Source organism: Zalophus californianus, chromosome 10, assembly GCF_009762305.2.
Source record: "Zalophus californianus isolate mZalCal1 chromosome 10, mZalCal1.pri.v2, whole genome shotgun sequence".
NCBI lineage: Eukaryota > Metazoa > Chordata > Mammalia > Carnivora > Otariidae > Zalophus > Zalophus californianus.
The window spans coordinates 81,224,477-81,250,097 of record NC_045604.1 but is presented as its reverse complement, the minus strand read 5'-3'; the positions used below and the strand labels follow the sequence as shown (position 1 = coordinate 81,250,097).

Sequence of the window (25,621 nt, the reverse complement as noted above, 5' to 3'; positions counted from 1 at the left end):
TTTTTGTGTATGACAATATTACTTTTGAAAAATGACCATAAAATATGTGTAACACACAATTTGCCATTGTCAAAAAAAATATTCATTTATTTGAGAGGGAGAGAGTGAGTACATGGAAGGGGGAGGGAGAGGGAGAGAGAGAATCTTAAGCAGGCTCCATGCCCAGCACAGAGCCCGACACAGGGCTCGATTTCACGACCCTGAGATCATGATCTGAGGTGAAATCAAGAATCAGACGCTTAAATGAGCCACCCAGGCTCCCCTTAAACATTTTTAGGTCTGCGATTCAGGGCACTAATGATATTCACGGCACTGTGCCAACATCATCATTCTCTGTCCTCAGAACTTCTTGCTCACCCCAAGCAGCAACTCTGTAACCATGAAGCAATAACTCCTTGCTCCTGCCTCCCCTCAGCTCCTGGGAACCTCTCATCTACTTTTCTTCGGTCTCTGTATGTTTGTCCTGTGAGCTCTTCCTTTTTGGGCAACTCACTGCTTCCGTGAGGTCTTAATCTGTGAGAATGACTGATACTTTGCAAACACCCGGAGCATTTTCCTTTTCTATTTGGCCGTCTGAGGTTGAGATCACTTCTTAGGCAAATAAGCCTTGAGATGTGTGGTTGCGAACCAGTGCCAGGACCTTGGCTGGGGTTTGCTTGTTTGCAGGGCTGCAGAAGCATAATGGGTAGAGCAGAGGCCTTAGCCTGGGCCCCTCAGGTGGGACCTTCATCCTCTCTGAAGCTGGGTTGCCACATCTGTGAAACGCAGATCATAAAGGGGCCCCTGGGAGGCTAGACCTCAGGTTGCAGAGAAGCCTCGATTAGGCCGGTCAGCACGGGGTGTGGCATGTTGTGGAGTCTAGTTGCTGTGGCTTTCACCACAGTGAACTTCCAAGAAAGTAATGTGATTCTCGTTTTTTCCTGGTACTGGGGACAGTGCTAGATGAACAAAGTGGGCTGTGTGTACTTAGCCGGTTTTCATGGATGGCAGTCTCTGTTGTGAGCAGGAAAGAGGCAGAAGTGCAGGATGCCAATAAAATCCTTTTTATAGAGAACAGCGACCTGGAATCCCCTTAAGAAAACACTGCCTGAGTGTCTCTGTGTCTTAATGAAAAAGGTCTTGCTGCGAGGTTGGGTTGTGAATGGGAAGAAGAGACTCTCTGCCTGTGTGCCGGTCACACTCGTGTGTCTTGAGCCTTAGGATGCTGGTAAGACAGCGAGGTGAAGGGCACGGTCTCTTCCAGTTGTCTGCACCAGGAGCAGCTGTGCCACAGGAGCCCCTGGAGATCCTAGAACCGAGGGCTCAGGGAGGCAGGATGGAGGCAGACAGTGATGGTGGTGATTGTGGGACCTTCCATGTCCGACTGGCTGGCTTTGCCAACAACGTGGTAGTGGTATCCTTTAATTTTATATTTGCGGTCCGTGAATGAAGGGGTGATGTCCTCTGCCCCTTCGCTTCTACCCAGAATGGATTTTGCACCAGGGCTGGGGAGCATCGTCTACCACTCGTTCTGAACTGATTAGAAGTGGACTGTGGTGCTCTTGTGGACATTACTTTTTAATCATAGAGAGCCAAGAAGTATGCCTCTTATAAAAAATGGAGTCCGTTTTCATCCTTCTCTGGATCGTGCAAATCTTGGAGTCCAGCGCCATGAGGAGTAAAATCACAGCTTTGCAAATGCTTAGAGCAGCCTCCCAGATTCCAGAAGGTTTCTCCCTGGTTTGCAGAATGTATTTGCCCCCAGTATACAGGATGTATTTCATCCTCGCGTGCCTTAGCCAAAGCCCTTTATTTTAGCCTGAGTCATGTTCGCTTCACTTTTGGTTCCCCAAGTTACTAGGATAGAAGGAATCTCCAAGAATTGACTTGGTTTGGTTACCCTGAAAGCTCTGTAGTACACTGGTTTTCAGAAAGGCAAAAGACAGATGAGTCCAGGGCACATTGAATGATTCTCAGGCCTTTAGTCCGGCTTCTTAAGACTGGGAACCAGTGCTTGTTATCATGACTTCTTCAGGAAGGAGGGTGCTTGCCTCAAGCTGGTTTTGCTTGTCTAATTTCTACCTTGCAGTCTTGATTGCCAGACATGTATTAGGCGAGCTGCATCTGTGGCTTTTTCAAAAGGCTGCTTTTTAAAGAAATCTTCAAGGGCACAGACCGTGCACACCTCTTCTTGGCTTGCCTAGCCCCGGGGGTGTTACAGGGGCTGTGCACCTGCTGAGCCATTCCAGCCTTGTGTTGGCTCTAGTTACTTTAAAGATAGATTTCCCCCTGGCTTCATGACTTGTTTATCATGACGATGAACAAGTAATTTGTAGAGGTAAAAAAAAAACATCGGTCAACCCCTGGATATATATTTAAATAGCTCGCCTCCTCCACAGTAGGGTGTTGTATTAGTTTTCCTGTGGCTGCCCTAACAGATCACTGCAAGCTTGGTGGCTTCACCAACAGGAGTTTGTTCCATCACAGTTCTGGAGGCCAGAAGTTTGAAATCAGGGTGTCGGCACAACTGCATTTCCTCCCGGGGCTCCGGGGAAGAGTATGTTGCTTGCCTATTTTAGCTTTTGGTGACTGCTGATAGTCCTTGGCTTCTCTCCGATCTCTGCCTCCGTGATCACATTGCGGCTTCTGCCGTGTGTGTGTGTGTGTGTGTCTGTCCTCCCTCTGCCTCTCTCTCACAAGGACACTTGGGCTGGCATTTAGGGCCCCCTTCAGTAGTCCAGGATAATGTTCTCAAGAGCCTTAACTTAATTATTAATTACATCTGCTAAGACCCTTTTTCCAAGTAAGGCAGCATTGACAGGTTCTGGGGATTAGAATGTGCATTTTGGAGACCATCGTTTAGTGCACTATATAGGCTGTTAGTAAAGTCTGTGTTCTTAGGTATTCCTCGCCTTGCTTTGACTCTGGTTAGAAAAAAAACAGGTGATAGTTACTTCCAAGACTATTTAAAATTTAATTCATGCGATTTAAGGGTCACCAGTGTATGGTGATACCAAAAATCTGGTACTAGCCATAGTACCAGGTTGGTACCACCATACACCAAAGTCTTCTCTACTGAACACCCTCCACTCCAGTGAGTTTCCTTGCATTTACTGTAATTGCTGCTGGCAACCCTCAGAGGTAAATAATAATGTCCCCATTTGAAGATCTTACTTTTAAGTAATCTCTACACCTGGTGTGGGGCTCAGACTCACAACCCCGAGATTAAGAGTCATGTGCTTTGCCAAGCAGACACCCCAGTAATGTCCCCATTTTAAAGCTAAGGCTGTCTGCCAAGGGTCTCAGAAATGGCAGAGTCAGGGATAACCCAGGTCTGTCCTTGACCGGGAATGGTTTCTTCCCCCCAAGCACCCAGTTTCTAAAGAGACAGTTCTGCGGTGGGTTGCACGTTTTCTGAGGAGACGATGCTAGCATCTTTCATAGATTTCCTTTTCTCTTGGTGTTTGGGCTGAGCAAGTGGTCGTAAAAGATGTTGACTCCGACCAGCGGATTGTGCGGGGATGGGTTCCCCTGACAGTTTACAGTCTGCTGTTTCACAGGCTGTGCAGACATTGCCTTTGTATAATGCTTAGTTTAACATTTTTATTTGATGTAATTTGATATGGTTCATTTGATGGGGATTGTTCAGATGAGCTGCTGGTTTTCTTTCTTTCTCCCCCCTCCCCTTGTTTCTAGTATTGTTATCTGTTTAAGAAAGGCCATGGGTTGGCTTCAGGACAGATGTCGGGTAACGCTCTATTTGTCAAAACATCAAGTGACTACACTGAAAACTGTGTGCCCCCCTCCCGGGTGACATTAAAATAACTGATGCCACAGTAAGTCCCCTCCGGCCAGTGGTTGCCTTCGTATTTTATACAAGTGCTTTAGTGAGCAAAATAAATGAGCTTGTTTTGTGAGAGATGTCTGTATGCTTCCTACCCTGGATGATAAAATTAGTTTTTTATAGCACATAAATATGTATAATGATGAGCCCTGCATACAAGGTTCTTATGAAGTGCTTTTACTGCTGTGCCTTGAAGGAAGTACCAAGACCATTTGCAAGTACAGTAGGGCTGGCAGTCATTAAAGGTTTCAGTTTTCCTTGGGAAGGCTTGGGACTTGGGGTGAGCCTCAAATTAATTCACTGCTCAGATTGTGTTGAGATGAGATTTTACTTCACGTCTCTGTATCCCAGTCTTCAGTGGTGTGAGAGGAATGCAGTTTTACTTGGAAATCTCTCTCCTTTTTCTTTTTCTTTTTTTTTTTTTTTTTTGAGATAAAGCTTTTTAGGAACAGAAGTGTCGTCTGGAAGAAAGCAGATGAACAAATGCAAATTTTTGCTCTTCGAATGAAATAGTGTGTTTCTAGGAGGAAGAATGAAGAGTCTCGTGACTTCAGGTTTTTCTTTTTGCCAGGGAAGGAGACCAGATAAGCACTGTTGTTCTTTATGCAGACTTGCCATGACATTAGAAATCCTTCGGGATCATTCAGGCCTGGCTTTATGTGCCCAGATCTGACATCGCCTAAGATACACTCTTGTATTCCGGCACCTCTAGATCTCTCCCAACCTGGGATGTGCCAATTCACTGGTTTTCCTGAGGGCGATCACAGTGTGTGGGCCAGGTGTGCCTGGGAAGCCTGATGCCCACACACCCCAGGGTAGCAGCTCCTTCTGCACCGCAAACGTGGGAAGGCTGTCCCTTTCATCTCTGACAGCTAGGCTTTTCTTGCTGCCTGTCATTCCCATTGCCTTGAAATTTCAGCCTACCCAAAGCTCTTGCTCAAACGGCAGCCTCATGTTGTGTGTCTGGGCTCTGCTATGATTTAATCAGCCCTTAGAGCATTCCCCCCATAAAAACGTTTTTGGAGGCTTGTATCTCAAGCTCTTGCTTCACATATACCCACTAGGGGCTTGGGTAGTGATTGAGGATTAAAAAGCTGACTTGTCCCTGGATGCTCCTGCTGGAACTCCTCCAGGCTTACCATTTCACATCGAGGCTTTGGAAACAGCTCAGGTTAAAAGTCAAATGTGAGAGGTGCACCCAGCAGAAGGAGGGGCGGGGGCGGCCTTTATTGTAGATATAGTAGTGAGAAGCTTCGGGTCTCCGTCCTGTCTCTGCTCCCTTGCTGGCCACATATAAGCCACTGAACTTGGAAAAACCTGCTTTCTCATTCCTGGTATAATGAGGCCAGTGCTTATCTACCTGTCCTGCAGACGCCAGAGGATCAAATAAGCTGAACATATAATGATAAATATTGTTATTTTATTCAGGAATTTTGTACTTAAAAATATATATATACTTTTTTCTGATCGGAACACAAAATACCCACTCATAATTCCACCAGCCCCCCTCCCCAAAAATCACTTCATTTTAATGAATGTCCTAGCAGTGTGTTTTCTGTGTCTACTTCATTTACTAATTGAGATTAGTATTATTCATTTACTGATTGAGATTATACTAGTTCTATGATTTTGTTAACTTAAAAAAATACAATAATGAATTTTCAAAAGATATTAAAACTAGTTGCCAATGTCATGTGGATGATGTTCAGTGGTTTGTAGGGTGGCTATAGAGTGGTCCACTTATAACATAACCTTTGTGGTTAGACCTGTCGTCAGTAAGCACTTCCCCTGCACTGCAACGGGCATGACCATTTTTTGCCAGTTGCTTCTTATAAGCGGCCATTGACACACCACTCTGATTCGCTCTCTTTCTCTGCCTTCAGACATAGCACTGGAAGGCACGCTGCTGTGGGAGCAGAATTAAATATTTTCTTTCATTTCCGAGTAGAATCATTGATTTTTTTTTTAAAGATTTTATTTATTTATTTGACAGAGAGAGAGAGACAGCGAGAGAGGGAACACAAGCAGGGGGAGTGGGAGAGGGAGAAGCAGACTTCCCACCGAGCAGGGAGCCCGATGCGGGACTCGATCCCAGGACCTTGAGATCATGACCTGAGCCAAAGGCAGACGCTTAACCGACTGAGCCACCCAGGTGCCCCAGAATCATTGATTTTTTATATATAGATATGGTAATGCAGAATTTTAAAGAACTGTAAGGGTCTTTTCAGTTCCCAGAGATTTGAGCCTCTTGTGAATAGTGTTCCTGAATCACCTTCGGGACTTCCTGCGTGTGTTTTGAATATCACTTTTGCCCTCTGTGTTTTTTGAGCTTAGCTGCATAAAATGGGTTAACACTGGCATCCTTGTGCAATCCCTTTTTATTCACTAGACAACGGGGGAATGGTTCAGATAAGCCATAGTCCAAGGCAAGCTGTTGTGTCATCAAAGAATGACCTTTGATCTTAGTGTAGTTCTTAGAGCAGCCTTGTGTGCTTTGTGGTTGCCAGAATGAGTGTCTGAAACTTGTTGGTAAGGTCAGAGAATTTTGATAAGGTGAGAGGTAGCTGATTCAGTGTGTTGTGCCTGTCATCACGCAAGTGTTTGCTGGTCTTTGGTGCTGCGTTAGTGCTAAATAATGTGTGATGCTAGAGGTGATCATTTGAAGCCAATTCACAGAACCAGGTTGGGCTTTTGCAATGAGTTGTAAGAGAGTAGTATTAGTAATCTTTTTTCTCTGTCTCCTTAAAAACAAGAATCATAGTGGTCAGCAGTGATTTCCCCCAATTTATCTCTTGCAGAGAAGCTAGTTGCTTGCCACGGTTGAGCTCCTGGTTTCAGGGAGTGGTAGAAGACTTAAGTTATTGCTTCCTGGATTTTGAGGTAGTCCTTGGTATATGTTTTGATAGTTTTGTGTTTTTCTAAGCCAGACTCATTTAATGTAAACAAATCATTGAGACTAATGCTTTTTGGAGAAGTTGGCACACATATTGGTCATTATTATGCTGGTTGGTTAATGAATCATTATTTTTTAAAAGTTTTTTTGTTATGTTAATCACCATACATTACATCATTAGTTTTTGATGTAGTGTTCCATGATTCATTGTTTGTGCATAACACCCAGTGCTCCACGCAGAACGTGCCCTCTTTAATACCCATCACCAGGCTAACCCATCCCCCCACCCCCGATTAATGCATCATTATTAATGGCAGCACAACATTGAACATGCTCTTTTCGTGTTCTGTTAATTCAGTGATTCTCAGTCTCCTGAGTTTCTGAGTCAGCAGGTCTCAGATAGGGCCTGGGGATTTGCATTTCTAACAGGTTCCCAGGTGGTACTGATGTTGTTGATCTGGGGAACTGCATTTTGATAAGGGCTCAAGAGTCTGGGTTCCTAAGAAGTTTTATATCTGGAATGGAATTCTTCAGTGACCAGCAAGCCTTCTCACACAGTCTAGGCCACAGTGTCATACTGCCCAGGTCTGAAAAGGATGTTGGCGGATGGCTTTTTGTGAGTGCCACACAGCATATGAGGGACTCTTTGGAGATAAACGCATTGTGCACAGCTTACGCTGTGTAGCCCATTAAAGAGGCTGACCTGAAGTCACCTAGTCTGATGAGCAAAAGAGTTTGCTGTGCTTTACTGTTGGATCATTCCAGACATGTGAGGTAACAGACATTAACGGCATCATCAGTCATATAATTGTAGAAACTAAAAACCTGATAGATGCCAAAAAGGGTAAACTTTGTTTCGAGGCATCTAGGATGTGAACTTGAATTTACGGTTTCTTAGGAGAGAATCCTGGTGTAAAATTGGTGGTTGTATCGAATAAAAGTTTTAATCTTAATCTTTGACAGAGTTAGTGTCAACCCTTTTAGCCAATAAGCGCTGAAATAATACTTCTTCAAGGAGGCTTGTGGGAATGTGGCAAGACTCCCACCCTGTCACATCTTCACTGAATTGCAGCCATCTTGAATCTTTACTAAAATAGAAATACCGTTTTGTGCAGGTGTTGGTCTGAGTGTCTTTGATATCTGCAGAGGAAGGCCTCTGCAAGAGCATGCATCAGTACAATTCTCAGGGAAGGAGCACCCTTGCGTGTGTTTATCAGCATTGCTGCTTGCCCAGTGCATTCCTTCCTGTGTGAGAATGAACACTGTTGTGCAGATGAAGTCTTTCATCAGATCATCTCAGGGAGGTGTCAGCCTTTTGACAGCCAGTTTGTAGGAGGCATGCATATAACGAAATGTTGTAATTTTACTTCAGAAGGGCAGAGATGTGACCAGAGCTGCGGCTTGCAGACAGCCTGGCATACGGGGGTGGGAGGCCACTGGGGAGTTGACTTTGGTTCAGTTCCAGCGACGCTCAGCTCCAGTTTTAGGGTCGGTTTCCCAATTGCAGGGCTTTCTCCAGAGATGCAGGCTGCCAAGGCACACACAGAGTTGGTTTGCGTGTTCCTCCAGGCTTGGGGGCTATTCATTTTTCTCTAAAGCCCAGACATGGAGGCATTGGAGAAGAGTGAGAAGTGCTATTAATAATTTATTTGAAAGGGGTTTCTATTTAGTGACAGTGTTGAGCAGGCAAACAAGATAGTGTGGAATTAACTAACTGTAAAAAAAAAATCTATTGAGTCTTTTAGCTAAGAACAGATTTTTACTTATTTTAGTCAGGGGTGAAATTCAGATGAAATATCAGAGAACAAATTGTCTGTTGGGTGACAAAAGATACCCTTCAAAAAAAGTTTTGAGACACTTACATGGTGAGATCAGTTAGGGAGGTCTCCTTTTAAAAGTGTAATTCTTTTGCTGTTTATAGGATAATAGGTTTTCTCAGTTTCTTAGGTCCCATGATTTTAGGAATAAAACAGTATTTAAAAAAAAGAAATCAAGCAATTGCAGACTCAGACATGTGATTTTACCTTATATTCCTCTCCCTGTGACAGGTAAGATAGTGCACAGGATACACGAGATTGATTTAACTGGCATTTTTAGTCATGTGTCTCTAAAAGAGTCTATTTCCCCTTGGCCTCTCGGCTCTGGTGGCCTTTTTTTTCTTTCTTTCTTTTTTTAAAAAAGATTTTGTTTATTTGAGAGAGAAAGAGAGAGCAAGCATGAGCGGGGTGAGGGGCAGAAGCAGAGAGAGAATCTCAAGCAGACTCTGTGCTCAGTGCAGAGCCTGACTCGGGGCTCGAACTCACTTCCCTGACATCACAACCTGAGCCGGAACCAAGAGTTGGACGCTCAACCAATTGAGCCACCCAGGTGCCCCTATTTTCTTTTTTGAGTTTCAAAGATAATAGTAAAAGGAATTTTAAAAAATGAAGCTCAGTTTCCCAAAATCTTTGGCTTTTTTTTTTTTAGTGAGGGTGGAGGGATATTTTTATTTCTTAGTTTAATGATAAATATTTTACAAAGCTGTAATCATAGTATAAAATTTGGGACCTTAAAGAAAGTTTTTATTTAAATTCCAGTTAACATATAGTGTAATATTAGTTTCAGGTATATAGTATAGTGATACACCTCTTGTATGTCTCACCCGGTGCTCATCACAAGTGCCCTCCTTAATCCCCATCACCTGTTCCCCCATCCTTCCCATCTCCCCTCCCCTCTGGTGACCATCAGTTTGTTCTCTATAGTTAAGCGTCTGTTTCTTGGTTTGTGTCTCTCTCTCTCTTATTTTCCTTTGCTCGCTTGTTTTGTTTCTTAAATTCCACATATAAGTTAAATCTTAACGGTTTTTGTCTTTCTCACTGGTTTGTTTTGCTTAGCATAATGCACTCTAGCTCCATCCAGTTGCAAATGGCAAGATTTCATTCTTTTTTATGGCTGAATAGTAGTCCATTGTATATATATACCACATCTTTATCCGTTTGCTGATGGACATTTGGGCTCTCTCCATAGTTTGGCTATTGTAGATAATGCTGCTGTAAACGTCGGGGTGCATGTATCCCTTTGAATTAGAATTTCTGTATTTTTTGGGTAAATACCTAGAAGCACAATTGCTGGGTCATAGGGAAGTTCTATTTTTAACTTTTTGAGGAACCTCCATACTGTTTTTCAGAGTGGCTGCACCAGTTTGCATTCCCACGATGGAGCTAGAGAGTATTATGCTAAGTGGAGTCAGTTAGAGAAAGACAAATACCATATGATTTCACCCAAACGTGGAATTTAAGAAACAAACAAATGAGCTTAGGGAAGAAAAAGAAAGAGGCAAGCTAAGAAACACAGTCTTAACTCTAGACAACAAACTGATGTTCACCAGAGTGGGGGTGGGCATAGGGGGCGGATGGTTGAAATACGTGATGGGGATTAAGGGGTGCACTTGTGATGAGCACTGGGTGATGGATGGAAGCCCTGAATCACTATATTGTACACCTGAAACTGATATAACACTGAATGTTAACTGGAATTTATTTTATTTTATTTTTATTTTTTTAAAGATTTTATTTATTTGACACAGAGAGAGAGAGAGCACAAGCAGGGGGAGCAGCAGGCAGAGGGAGAGGGAGAAGCAGGCTCTCCGCTGAGCAAGGAGCCCAATGCGGGGCTTGATCCCAGGACCCTGGGATTGTGACCTGAGCTGAAGGCAGCCGCTTAACCAACTGAGCCACCCAGGTGCCCCTAACTGGAATTTAAATAAAAACTTAAAAAAAAAAAAAGATTCCAATGTCACTTTTACAGAAGTAGAAAGAAAATCCTAAAATGTTTTGAAGTTTTCATAGTTACTTGGATTGTTTAATACTCTTTTGAAATGATGAACTATAATTTACTGACCACCCCCCCATCTTATTGAACCTTAAGGTCGATTTTGATTTGGGAGGTATTTGACAGTATAGCAATAAACAAGCAAAACAAGATAGTGTGGAATTAACTGTAAAAAAAAAATCTATTGAGTCTTTTAGTTAAGAACAGATTTTTACTTATTTTAGTCAGGCTAAAATTTAGATGAAATATCAGAGAGCAAATTGTTGATTCAGCTTTTATTCCTCTGTTGAAATTAGGGTAAAAATTTTAAATTATTTTTATGGTGCTTGATATGTTCCATTAACTTTTAAATTAAGGGTGTTTTTTAAATTTATTTGGCTTTTAGAATTTGGGGACTATCTCTAAATTTACTAAATGGAAAATTGGAAATTTTATGAAGCGTAAAAATATGGAGCCTTTTCACCCAGGAATAACCTCATAGGTTCTGGTTGGCAATAGTAGTCATAGCTGCCATCGCGGAGAAACTCCTTTGTGCCGGGTGCTCTGTATGTCTGAGTGTGTCTTCCAGCATTACCAGTATTATTGATTTAATTGGGTGAAACAGATCCTAGAACCAGAACATTATGCTTGAGCCTAAGTCAGTGAACTAAAAATAAAATTGGTTTCGGGCGCCTGGGTGGCTCAGATGGTTAAGCGTCTGCCTTCGGCTCAAGTCATGATCCCAGGGTCCTGGGATCGAGTCCCGCATCGGGCTCCCTGCTCTTTGGGAGCCTGCTCCTTCCTCTGCCTCTCTCTCTCTCTCTATGTCTCCTGAATTAAAAAAAAAAAGGTTTCTTAGCCATAGGATTTGGTTGATTAAATTGTAGGCCAGGCAACAAGTTCTTAAACCACAGAGTACCATGACTTCGTTTTTTTGGCATTAACCGAACAGTGTTCTTTACACTGATGGTTCCATTTGTAAACTAGATCATGCCCTGCTTAGCTTTTGAATGCCTGGTAATAATGTGCCTTAATTGTGGGTCAGTGAAGCCAAACTAATTGCTTGTTGGGCTCTTGGATTGCTGTTTTAATTTTCTGTATAATGCAGTCTCTACCAGAAACGCACTATGTATTGTCATCTAAGTAAAACTTATTAAAATCATCTTGCACACAACAGAATGCCTGATATTTTGTCCATAATCTTGCAAATTAAAAAAAAAATCGAATGGCATTACAGAGAGTTGTAATTTACAAGTACTCCTTTTTAAGAGCCTTTGTATCCTTTCCTTTGGAAGGTATACATAAAATGACTGCTAAATGTTTTATATCAGTGAATAGCTTTCTTTACCAAGTGTTGTTTTGCTTTGTGCTTTAATATGTTTGAAACAACAGTAATGGCGTGAGCTTCTCAGATGGTATCGTATTTCAGACTGTGTAATTCACCCAGTAAGATTGGTATTTATCCAGTGACTTTCCATTTCAGTAAAAAAAAAAAAAGATATCTGTGCTGTGATTCTCAGCTCACAAAACACCAATCATAGGGGTTCCCTTTATAAATTGTAGGAAAAGTTCAGAAGTCTGTAAGATAGTTAGCATTCTGTAACGTTTGATTTCTCTCAGTCTCCCTTGACCAATGAGCAGACCTGCAGAGGACTTTGTTTTGACTCTTTGATTACTAATTTCATTCATTTAGCTAATAATTTATTGAGTAGCTGTTGAGTGCCAGGAACTTTTGTAGGTTTTGGGGATACCAAAGATTGATTTTTTTCTATTTATGATAAATATTTAGTCCTCGAGAAAAAAAATCTTTGAGACAAATCATAAGAGCTTTTTTTTTAAAGATTTATTTATTATTTATTTTGAGAGCGAGAATGAGAGAGAGAGAGAGAGAGAGAGTGCACATGAGAGGGGGGAGGGGCAGAGGGAGAAGCAGACTCCCCGCCGAGCGGGGAGCCCGATGCGGGACTCGATCCCGGGACTCCAGGATCATGACCTGAGCCGAAGGCAGTCGCCTAACCAACTGAGCCACCCAGGCGCCCTCATAAGAGCTTTTTAAAATGGTTTCAGAAATGGAATGATATAAATAAGAAGCATCTAGTAAAGAATTTAATAGATGCTTGTATCGGGTTTTTCATAGAAGTTAGCCCATTACCTGTTTTTCTTTTCTTTTTGTAGGTTATTTCTTATGAGAGTCATGGATATCCCCTATCTAAACTTGGAAGGACCAGACTGTAAGTGAATTTTTATTTTCTCATTGCATCTGCACATTGAAGTGTGTGGTCTGGAAGGGATAACAGGAAAAGTATTACTGAAGAAAGAGCTTTATTCACTTAAAAACAGGCAGTGATTTTGTGGTTGATATGAATAGTATGCAAGTTAATGGTGCCCTTGGGTCTTGATTAACTCATCTCTGTACTTACATTTTCCAGTTTATGCATGAGTTGAATTTTCAAAGAATATATATCTTCTCTTCATTATTTCGTTTTCACTCAGAGCTCTAAATTCCTAATTTCCTATAAATACACAATAAATTTTGAGATGGCTAGCTATGTCAGTAACCATAAGTTCTCTGTTTTCCAGTCATTTGAGTATGTATATACTTGAGTTGGGTAGAGGGTTTTTTTTTTTTTTTCCTCTTTGAAAACCTTGGAAGGCCTGTCTATTTGGGAGGTGGTTGCTGCTGCTTTGGATTATTCTCTATTTTCTCCTCCTCGCTGTCCCACTCTTCTTTTCCATTGCTCTCTTTCTAGCCTTGGTTTATTTGCCTTAAAATCCATGCCACAGGGGTGTAGAAATGGGTGATCTGTACCTGATGATAATAGTCATTGCAGTGATATGCGGAGTACATGTGTTGCACTCCAGATTAGACTTCTATTTTGATGCACTATTCTCACAACAGTTCTGCAAGCTAAATACCATCATTCCCAGTTGATAGCCACGAGTGGCTAGAGCAGTTTGGTCTCTTGCTCAGAGGTGCACAGTTAAGCGGCGGGTCTGAGATTAGAACACAAGACTGACTCAGGACTGCCTCTCCTTAACCTCAGTCCATTGGATTTGGACGTTGCACTAAATAAACATGCGGACAACTAGATTAATAGGAGAAAAACACTTAGTGAAATGTCTTGAACAAAGCAGTCTTTTTTTTTTTTTAATTCCCTTGAAATAATTTTCACCGGAACTTCATGAGCAAAGACGGTCTGCATAGAATTATCAGGGTTCAAACCGTTGTGGGTTCTAGGAAGTATCAGAGCCCAAGTTGAGGCTAAGATGGCAGAGTCCTGCCATTCCTAAAAATACGTTTAGGAGTTGTTTGGTAATCATGAGTCATTCCCAGCAATTTCTCAGGTTAGCTGGGGATTAGTTTCATTGAAGAACCACTGGTGTATCATTCACTTTTCAGCTGTCAACCTCTTATCAAAAATTTGCCCCATAGTGCAACCGAAACGTGATCATGTTCTCCATGTGACTTTCCCCAAAGAGTGGAAAACCAGCGACCTTTACCAGCTTTTTAGTGCCTTTGGTAAGTAAATCATAAGTCCATATGTAGTTTTAGAATTTTGCTATGTTTTTGGTCTGTCCAGGTGGCTGTAGGTATATATGACAGCCTCAACTTGGATATGAAAGAATATTACTATGCAAGGGTTTAGTCTCACTCGTGGAATTTTTCAGGGTTTAGTATATTGGTATCTTCGTACTGACATGATCTGAGGCACTTTTAATAGCACCCCATAATAGAGTGCTGTTATTAATCCACGGAAAGCAGAATACTATTGCTATGACTGCCCTTACTGCTGACCATGGAAAATAAACCTAGGCTGAGAATAAATCATTTTTAAGATTAAGTTCAGAGAGAAGGTCCATTTCATAAGGGCAGGTGGTCACTGCTTGACATTGAATAGTCCAAGCAGACGAACGCAGATGTTCGAGAGGGCCAACAGATGAGTTATGTGTGCGGTAGGGCAGTTCTTCTAATTCCTTTTTATCAGGTCGGTGATAGGTTGAAATGAACCATCTTCTGATTAGGGTTTGTAAAGACTTTTCTGACTGTAAGTCTTAGCAGTGCCTGTTTATTTTAACAAATATTCAAGCTGTTCTCTTTGGAAATTCTTGGATAAAGTAAAGACAGCACAAACCTAAATGGCCAGTAATTAGACTGTTTAGTAAATGTTTATATACTGCCAAAACAGGGTAGTATGTAGCCATTTAAAAAAATATTTGAAGAGTTTATGAAAAGATGGTAAAGTGTTTATGTTTTAACATTTAGTGTAAAAAGCAGATACAAAGTAGAGTTCCTATATAACGAATATTTTTTTAATACTTTGTATAGACATCAGACTGAAAGGAGGCCTCATGCTATTATCACTGATTGTTTTAGATAAGTTTTTTTTCCTTCCTTATTATGCTTTTTTATATTTTGTATTTTTATTTTTTAGGGAGGGAGGGAGAGAGAGAGAGACAGGGAGAGAGAGTAAGAAGAGGGGAGGGGCAGAGGGAGAGGGAGAGAATATTAAGGAGACTCCATGTCCAGCACAGAGCCTGACAAGGGGCTCGATCTCATGACCCTGAGATCGTGACCTGAGCCGAAATCAAGAACTTAACCAACGGAGCCACCTAGGTGCCCCAGCTTTTCTGTGTTTTCTAAAATAAGCATCTATTTATTTGCTTTTATAAGCAAAACACTTTACAGACTTAATTTTTAGAAAAGTGAAAGCAGGTATGTTTCAGGAAAGTTATCCTAGTCTTTGCAGATGGTCTCAACAACTTCTGAAATTCTAGTCCTACTTTTTAATTTAAATACAGATCTAGAAATGCAGTTGAATTTCACAGCTCATTTCTTTTGAGAGCTTTTGATGTTGTTGCTGTTTTTTCTCATCTTGTATTATTAAGTTCTTACCCCTATGTAGTCACCCTTTAATTGGCTAAATTAAGTAGAATGTTCTGAGTAGAATTTTGTTTTCATTTTAATTAAAAAGAATCAGTTGTGTGATATCGGACAAGTAGCCTCTCTCTCTCTTTGTGTCCTCATCAGAGACGATGACAGTGATGATGGTGATACCCCTTACTACATAAGCATTTCATGAGGATTAAATGCGCTGATTCATGGAAGGCATTTAGAATAGTATGTGGCGCATACTAACTACTTAGGGCATGTTCACTATTATTATTTATCTAAAATACACAAGGTGGAGGAGTGACTTTTGTAATTGAGAAAGTCATTATGGCACCTTGCTGTGCAGCAGGGAGTGAGGTATTGTCCTGTGACAGTGAGACAGAGCAGTTTGCAAGCATTCATAGCCTTTGAAAATTTTGGTAGGAATTAAAATATTTTTTCATTACTAAATTCCAGTGATGTTGACCCACTTCTAATTCTAGTCTTCTCATGTTTTTTCAAGAAGAGTGGTAGCCAAATAATTAGGCCTCTGCTTTCCCTTTGGTTTTCTGCCCTGCCACTCCTCTCCTTCCTTGCCCCTAGTGCTCTCCTGTGTTCTGTTGTGTCTGCAGCTAGTTAGCCTTTCTTTCTTTCTTTTTTTTTTTTTAAGATTTTATTTATTTATTTGACAGAGAGAGACACAGCGAGAGAGGGAACACAAGCAGGGGGAGTGGGAGAGGGAGAAGCAGGCTTCCCGCGGAGCAGGAAGCCCGATGCGATGCGGGGCTCGATCCCAGGACCCTGGGATTATGACCTGAGCCAAAGGCTTAACCACTGAGCCACCCAGGCGTCCCTAGTTAGCCTTTCTTTAAGATTTGTCTCTTCATGTGAAAATCGTTCTGTTTCACTAGACTGCTTTCTGCCCCTCTCAGTGGCTTTTCTCTATTAGTCTCTGTTGGTTTTCTCTCTCTGATGCTTTCTTTTCCTTTGTTCCTCTTCTGCTGTTTTCCTCACTTGGCCTTGACACCAATGTTGAATTTTTTTGTACTTTTTGCTACATTGATTTATTTTATGTTTCCCATTCGTAATTTCCAAAGTTTGTGTCTCTGAAAATTTAGAAAGATGTGTTTTTGAATTTATGTGGTCTCTGATTTTTTTGGTGATCTTTTTCTTTTTTTTTTTAAAGATTTATGTATTTATTTGAGAGAGAGAAGAGAGAGTGCAAACAGGGGAAGGGGCAGAGGGAGAGAATGTCCAAGCAGACTTCCACTGAGTGCAGAGCCCAATGTGGGGCTCGGCGTGGGGCTCAGTCTCACGACCCATGAGGATCAGGACCTGACCTGAAACCAAGAGTCAACGCTTAACCGACTGCACCACGCAGGTGCTCCTGTTGTGATCTTGATAGGAAAGAAATTGCAGCTCTGGCATGAGATTGGGCTGAAAGATGAAGTGCCGCAGGATTTAATCCAGAAGGATCTTTCTTTTGGTTTTAAAGCACATTTTTAAAGCTGCTTTTTTTTCCCTCCTGGCTTGTCTCTTTTCTTGAAGGGTTCACTATAACTTTCTGTGGTAGATTTAAGTTTTAGCTCTCTGTGGTGCCTAGATTTTGATCACATTTTAAACCAGCACCTCATCACTGTTGAAATTAACGCATATTCTGAAATATATCAGATATGCAAATGAAGTCTGGTAGTGATCTAATTGGCCATATGTTCTCTTTACTTTTACTTCAACATTGCAGGTAACATTCAGATATCCTGGATTGATGACACATCAGCATTTGTTTCTCTCAGCCAGCCCGAACAAGTGCAGATTGGTAAGTGCTTTGGACATTTGTTTTGTATATTAATAAAGTGGGAGCTCGCCCTCCTTATACTGTGGGTTCACTCAGCTGATTCACAAGCATTGCTGCCTGGGTGGTTTAGAGCTGTCTCTAAAATAAAGGAGATAATTAGTGAGTATCATGTGTAGGTGAGAAAAAAAGACCAATTTATTAATTCATTAGATATACTATGTAATACATTGCTTCACTTACCTCCTTTCTGTTCCCTTCCCATGGCACTTTTTCTAAAATGAGTTGCAGATTTGCTTGGAGAATTAGAAGTAGCAAATTGAGAGGAATGGGGAACACCGCTGTTCGCTTGTCTCCATCCTTTTTCCATTTATTTATAAGTTTGTGTGCTCTATTCATTTCATTAAACCAAAAGATATTTTATTTGCTTTTAAAGTAGGATGGTAGAAAGATGGAGCACCACATCTCTTACTGGGCCCTAAATTTGTTATTAACCATCTCAAAATGTTCTATTTCCTTAGGATGAAAAGCTATTGAATAAAATATGTGTTGTTCAGCTACTTATTCAAATAGATTTCAAGTTTCTCTGGTGCTTGATAATGTAAGAGGGGTAACATTATAAAGTGGTATGCCTAATTAAATTTTTTTAAAGATTTTATTCATTTATTTGAGAGAGAGCGAGGCAGCATGAATGAGGGGGAGGGGCACAAGGAGAGGGAGAAGCAGACTCCCCACTGGGAAGGGAGCCCAACACTGCGCTCCGTCCAAGGATTCTGAAACCATGACCTGAGCCAAAGGCAGATGCTTAACTGACTGAGCCAAAGGTGCCACATACTAAAACTATATTTCTGAGAATGTAACTACATGAGTAATTATTACAGGAAAACTTCCACAAATATACACATTCAGATCAGAGTATTTTGGTGTTTCTTCTTAATGCTGTGGCCATTGCAGGAATATAGGCTATGTTGTAGTGAGAAGCTTAGGCTCTGGAATCATGCTGCTACTCTACCTATAGTTGTGTGACCTTGAGCAGGTTATTAAACCTTGAGAAGCTTCTTCTTATCTCTGTAAACTGAGGATGATAGTACGGACTTACCGGGGTTATTGTTAGGATTCCATGGGATTATATATATATATATGTATGTATTATACATACATATATATATATAAAGCTTGGCCTAGCTTTGAACTTTTATGATAGTTATTTAATAGTGGATTGCAGTGTGAGAGGTACTTTGGGAGCACGTGACACCAAGAATTGGTGTTGGATGCTGGGCGTGAATGCGGTCGCTTGTTAAATGTTTTGGTGTCTGCATATTTCTCTGATCCACTCCCCCACAATCCTTGGAAAGACCATTGAGATGGCACCCAAAGGGACTGATTATTAGAGAGCTAAAGGTAACTTCAGGGAGGGGGAAGGGACGCTGAGACTGAGAGCAAAGTGAGAGGTCCTGTGGCCGCAAGGACACGGAACTAGAACTCCCGGCTGGAGGTCTGGTTGCACCCCTTCTGCTCAGCATCACTGTTCAGCCTTCCTGCTGGTCACACTTGGGTGACATTGAAACTCTGCAGTGGGATGGAAGGAGATGCACGGGCTTCGAAGCCAGACTGCCCCACGGACTAACCTTGCCCCCACCACCTGTCAGCCATGTGTCTTTGGGCAGGTTACGTAAACTCCCTAAGCCACAGGCTTCTCCTTTGAGAGGTGGAGGTGGTGATGGGTACTTTGTGAAATGAGATCACGGACATTTAGTGCCCAGCAGGGAGCTCGGCGCTGCACAAGCAGGGCTTGACAAATGCTGGGGAGTTATTAAAATACCTGCTTGGTCTCCCTTGCTATGAACAGTACAAATGAGAGTGTGTAAAAGTGCTTGGAAATCTCTAAGACGCTAGCTGGTGGTGTCTGCTTGCAAATACAAGCATATGGGTGTCAGTGCTTCTTTTCACGTTGCTGCTAAACCACATCTGCTGTCCAGTGATTTGCTCTCCCACTTATGACTGAAAGATGCCTCACATGGTAGCTTTCCAGCTCAGTATTTCAGTCCTCAATACCCAACATCTGGGAGCTGCATTGCAGAATCGCATTGCCACAGAAGCACCTGCCGTGTGATTTTTTGCCCACGTGTGTTGCTTCCCCGAAGGCAACATTGAGTCCATCGTCTTCCCCACTGACTCCTTCTCTAGTGCCTGGAGTGCACCGTGGCTGAAGTAACTCAGTGTTTGTGTGAGCGGGTAACACAGGGAAGAGGCCAAGATGGAATCGTGAGCTTTTTACCTTTTTCCTCCTAGATGAAGTAGATGACTGTTGTCTCTCCATAGATGCAGCTTTACTGGTAAAGTCTAAGTTTCCACTATCCTCTCTTACACAAAAGACAATGCTTTTGTTTGTTTGTTTGTTTTGAGAGAGAGAGAGCGTGTACCAGTGGGGTGGGTGTAAGGGGGGGTGGAAGGGCAGAGGGAGAGGGAGAAGCTCAGCAGGAAGCCTGACTTGGGGCTCGATCCCAGGACCCCAGGATCATGACCCAAGCCGAAGGCAGACGCTTAACTGACAGAGCCACCGAGGTGCCCCCCAAAGACAACTCTTCACATAAATACCTGGCCATTTGCGTGTGCTGTGCCTGTGAGCCTGTGAGCCTACTTCTCTTTGCCACAAGCCACCTTTGATTCTGCCCTCGTCTTCCTCCAGAGCTTGGCTGTGTCCCACTTCCCTCCTCATCTCAGCTTAAACATCCATTTCTCTGGTTGCTTTCCCCCGTTCCCTGTGCAGGGGATTGGGTCCCATTTTCTGTGCGGGCCTGGCATCCTTTACCGACACACCCTGTTGGACTGTCTTCCCTGGTAGACTGTAAACTCTCCGAGAGCAGGGACTAGACCTCTTGTTCACCGTTGTGTTCTCAGTGCTCTGAGTAGCGTCTGACACTAGCGAGGATGTTAAATGTTTATTGAGCTGAGTAAGTGATACTCAAGGTATTAGGACTTAGAAATGCCTTCTTAAATGGGATGAATGTATCTGATGTCTCTGGTCTTTTGTCGTGATTTCTAAAATTCTGCAGATGTTTCATTGAAAGACAGTGTAAAATCTGTTTTTTATAGTGGTAATTCTAAAGATGAGAGAGACCCAGCATATCTAAAGTGCTGCAAACCCTATTAATGTTATCTTAAACAAATTACTTACTCATTTCAGCGGAAACAGAGGGCCTGTTAGATCAATAATGTAACATTGGAAAAATCATTAAATGCCTATTTATATAGCAGCTTATAATGGCTTCTTTGGCGCTGTTACAGACTAATTTTTGATTTACATTTAAGAAGTTGCTTCTTACCTGACACTTTTTTTTTCTTTTGACTAAATCTAATCAAGATTTTTTAAAAAGCCGTTTTCCATATCTTGAATATGAAAGTTCTCTTTTTCTAGGGAACCTTGTTATACTATTAAAACCCTTCTCTGAGACTAATAATACAGTTTATGTTAATTAAATTGAATTGAAATAAAAAACTTAATTAAAAAAAAACCCTTCTACCGAGTGCCATTTGGTTTGATTGCTGATTTTTTGTTTGTTTGCAAGAGGTGAGGCAAGGGTTCCTGTGGCTTTGGGGTATTCAGGTGGTGATAGCCCATGCCAGCCATACATTCAGCATTGTTCCCTTGTAGCTCTTCAGGTAAGATACTACATGACCATAGAGAACGTTACCTAGTCCCACTGTTTGAGAATTTTCCTCAAAGTAGCAGAGTAAGAAATCACCTTTTTTTCTTTTTCTTTTTTTAAGATTTTATTTATTTATTAGAGAGAGAGAGAGAAAATGAGCAGGGGGGAGGAGAAGAGGGAGAGGGAGAAACAGACTCCCCGCTGAGCAGAGAGCCCGATGCAGGACTCGATCCCAGGACCCTGGAATCATGACCGGAGCGGAAGGCAGATGCTTAAATGACTGAGCCACCCAGGCGCCCAAGAAATCACCTTTAAGGGTCACATCTGCATAGCTCATTCATTTTTAAGATTTCTATATTCCTTTTTTTTTTTTTTAAGATTTTATTTATTTATTTGACAGAGACACAGTGAGAGAGGGAACACAAGCAGGGGGAGTGGGAGAGGGAGAAGCAGGCTTCTGCTGAGCTGAGTGCCCGACATGGGGCTTGATCCCAGCACCCTGGGATCATGACCCGAGCTGAAAGCAGACGCTTAATGACTGAGCCACCCAGGCGCTCCTAAGATTTTTATATTCCTAATGTAGTTTTATTAAATGGGGGTGGAGCCCCAGCAATATTTTAAAAGTCAGAGAACCTTCTAGTCATATTCTCAATGTTTAGACATTGAGTGTTTTTGAGTGTCCCAAATGCATTAGACATTTTCATATGAATAGCTTGAGAAAAATAACCTTTTCATTTATTTTGAAAGCTGGAAATGCAGCACACTACCAGAAAGTTTTAAAAAGCAAAAATTGATAAAGGCACTTTAGAAGAGGTAGAAACCTGACAATTACTTTGTCAAGGCAGCACAAATTCAGGTAGTTGTAGAAGTTCCTGATAATGCAGCCTTAGGAGCTTCTTCAGGACGATGTGTGGGGACGGAGGGAGAAACTTGCTTCACTTCGGTCGAGGGTATGGTTGTGTCTATATTAAATTGTACTTTTAGATGCATAGCTTTTATTTGTGCTGAACAGATGAATATTAGAGTTGTGAATATGACTCGAGGCGATTGTTCAGCGGTTTTGCTAAAAGGTGCTTATAACTTTAAACTTTATCTGTGTCTTTTGTTTTCCTTCTAATGTCTGAGGAATTTGTAGTGATAACCGCTTGCTTCACATGTGATATTGGTGATTTGTGTTCTCATTTTTCCTTGATCACACTAGATGGGGGTGACTGACTTTTTTCCAAGATTTTTATTTATTTGAGAGAGAGAGAGCAAGCATGTACAAGTGGGGGAGGGGCAGGAAGAGAGGGAGAAGCAGACTTCCCGTGGAGCAGGGAACCCGCCTCGGGGCTTGATCCCAGGACCCCAAGATCATGATCTGAGCCGAAGGTAGATGTTTAACCAACTGAGCCACCCAGGTGCCCCTGGGGATTACTGATTTTGATGGTCTTTGCAAAGAACCAGCTTTTGGTTTAGTTCACTTTCTGTATTGTTTGTTTTTGTCTATTTACTGGGTTTCTGCTATTCCCCCCCCTTTTTTAAAGGTTTATTTATTTATTTCAGAGAGAGAGAAAGAGAGAGTGCATGATCACAAGAAGGAGGAGCAGAGGGAGAGGGAGAGAGAATCTCAAGCAGACTCTGCACTGAGCGTGGAGCCCAATGAGAGGCTCGATCTCACAACCCTGAGATCCTGACCTGAGCCGAAACCAAGAGTCGGCTGTTTAACTGACTGCGCCACCCAGGCACCCCCCTTTTTTTAAAGATTATTTAATCTCTGTACCCAACGTGGGGCTCAAACTCGCGACCCCAGAATGAAGAGGTACACACTCCTCCAACTGAGCCAGCCAGGCACCCACTTTCCTTCCTTTCACTTGCTTTGGGTTTACTTTGCCCTCCTTCTTCCCACTGCTTGAGGTGGAACCATATGTGATTGATTTTTAAAAACTTTTCTAGGGGTTTCTGGGTGGCTCAGTCAGTTAAGTGTCCTACTCTCGATCTCGGCCCAGGTCTTGATCTCACAGTTGTGAGTTCAAGCCCTGCATTGGGCTCCATGCTGGGCATGGAGCCTACTTAAAAAAAAAAAAAAAATTTTTTTTTTAATATTTTACGCCTGGCTTTCTAGAGATTGCCCCTTGGTCAGTATAGCTTCATGGTCAGCCAGTGATTGGTCCAGTATGTGCTTAAACACCTTGAAAACCAGTGAGGCTTCCACCCTTTGCCAGCTGGGTTGGGGAAGACATTCAGCATTCAAGCAGTTTGCAAGTCTTCCCCATTTCTTACTGTCAGCTGTACCTTCTCGTCTCCTGTGTGGGTGTGCCAGCCCTCCCTGCCAAGCTAGCGTTCTGGATGTAGCCAAGACTCTTTCCTACTCATTGATTTTGCCCTTTTTTTGTTTCTAATACAAACATTTACAAGCCACAAATTATTCTCTAAGCACTGCCGTCGGTGCATCCCACAAATCTCATGTCCTCACTCTACTTTCCTTTTTGTGTTTATGTTTGCCTGTCCTTTTCTTTCAACTTATCTGTGTATATGTAAGTGTAATTATTTACATGCTTTTGTCATTTTAAAACTTGTTCTTTGTTCCCTCTGTTTCTGTTCCTTTGTTTCTCCCTCTCCTGTCCTCTTTTGCGTTGTTTGAAATTTTTAAAGAATTCCGTTTTAATTTCTCTCTTGCCTTTTTAATGCTATTTCTTTGCATTATTTTTTAGTGGTTGCTTTAGAAATTTTAACATCCATCCATAACTTTTCACAGTCTACTTAGAGTTCATATTATACCACTTCACATGTAATGAGGAAACCTTATATGCATATAGGGCCATTTATTCCAGTCCCCATTGGTTTTCATGCTGTAGTTGCCATATATATAAATGTGCACACGTTATAAATCCTACTAAGTGGTGTTGCAGTTTTGTTTTAAACAGTCATAAGTATTTTAAGAAATTAAAAGGCTAAATTCTTTTCTCTTTACCTTGATATTTTAGGTGTCTTCATTCATTCCTTAGGATCCAGATTTTTCTTTTGAGTATCATCTCACTTCAGCCTTCAGAACTTCCATTAGTATTTCTTTTAGTGCTGGTATGGTGGCAGCTGATTGTCTTGGTTGTCCTTTATCTGAAAATGTCTTTATTTTGCCTTTATCTGTGTAGGATATTTTAGCTATCTATATAGAATTCTGGATTTCTATCTTAGCATTTTAAAGATGTTGTTCCACTATCTTTTGGTCCCCATGGTTTCTGATAGGTCTACAGTAATTTGTCTTTTTTTTTTTTAAGATTTTATTTATTTATTTGACAGAGAGACACAGCGAGAGAGGGAATACAAGCAAGGGGGAGTGGGAGAGGGAGAAGCAGGCTTCCCGCCAAGCAGAGAGCCCGACGTGGGGCTCGATCCCAGGACCCTGGGATCGTCACCTGAGCGGAAGGCAGACGCTTAACCACCTGAGCCACCCAGGCGCCCTTGCCTCATTGTTGCCATATAGGAATATAGGTATTCAAGATTTTCTCTTTGTCATTGGATTATTGGTTTTCAGCAGTTCGACTATGATGTACTTAGGCATGGCTTTCTTTGTAATTATCATGTTGGGGTTGACAGAGCTTCTTGAATCTGTAAACTTAATTTTTAAAATTTTTAAAAAGACTTTATTTTTTTTAAAGTAATCTTTACACCCAACATGGGGCTCAAACTCACAACCCCGAGATCAAGAGTCTCATGCTCTGCTGACTGAGCCAGCCAGCCACCCCTTGAATCTGTAAATTTATGTCTTTCACTAGATTTAGGAAGCTTTTAGACTTTATTCAAATATTTTTTTCCTGCCCTGTATTCTCTTGCCTCTCCTTCTGGGGACTCCAGTTACATATATGTAGGAAACCTTTAAAAAAAAAAAGTTTTTATTTATTTATTTACTTACTTATTTGTTTCTTCACCTCAGTGAACATAATTAGAATAGCCTGTTTAAAGTCTTTGTCTAATAATTCCAACATCTGTATCACCTAGGTGTTGGCACCTGTTGATCACTTTTCTGTTGAGAATGAGTCATGTTTTCTTGGCTCTTCATATGTCAAATAACTTGGTGGTATTTCCTGGACATTGTGAATGTTCTTTTGTGGATACTCTGTAGTCACTTACATTCCCTCAGAAAAGTGTTGATATTTTTGTTTTAGTTTTAACAAGCATTTAACTTATTTAAACTCACACTACAAACTCTTGCATGTCTGTGGTGGGAGGTGGCTCAGATTCTGAGCTCAGACTGCCATCAGTCTGACACATGCATGGTTAAGTAAAGGGTCAGCCAGACACATGGGCTGAGTCTGTACACCCAATTCGGAATTCCCATTTTCTGGTTTCTTTGTTCTAGGATTCCTTTCCCACTCTGTTGCCACTGGTTGCCTCATGCTTCTGGTTCCTCCTACCAGGAAGACATAGGACTTTTCTCTTACAGTTTTAGTTGCTTCATGCCCCTGTCCCTGCAATTTCCCCTTCGGGCATAGTCACACAAAAAGATCCCAGGAAATTCACTTTGTGCCAGCTTGCTTCCTCCAGTTTTTGACCCCTTTGCAAAATCTACCTGTTTCTGTTCATGTTCCAGAGCCCTTAGATACTTGGTTTTTTGTTTTTTTTTTGCATTTTTTCCCCAGAGCTTATAGTTGTTATCAGCAGAAAAGTTGATTTGTTTGCTTATGCCTCCAATCCTGGAGGCAGAACACCTTTACCTTTGCTTTTTAGTTGTTGCTCTTATAGTTTCTGCTTTCGATGCACCACTTCCTGCCATATTATACCATGCTTAAACTACCTCTTTCTGTTTGTTAAATAACGTTTTAAG

General features: G+C 41.7%; 1 protein-coding gene across 3 annotated transcripts in view; it reads left to right on the top strand.

The window, feature by feature from the left end:
* Nucleotides 1-25,621, top strand: part of PARN (poly(A)-specific ribonuclease) — a 159,064-nt gene that overhangs the window by 41,046 nt on the left and 92,397 nt on the right. For 2 of the 3 annotated variants that reach the window (XM_027613110.2, XM_027613112.1), the window contains exons 19-21: nucleotides 12,681-12,736; nucleotides 13,939-14,025; nucleotides 17,117-17,191. In XM_027613110.2, coding sequence (XP_027468911.1) covers nucleotides 12,681-12,736; nucleotides 13,939-14,025; nucleotides 17,117-17,191 — 218 coding nt within the window. The remainder of the gene's footprint in view (nucleotides 1-12,680; nucleotides 12,737-13,938; nucleotides 14,026-17,116; nucleotides 17,192-25,621) is intronic. The other variant, XM_027613111.2, reaches the window with a different exon arrangement.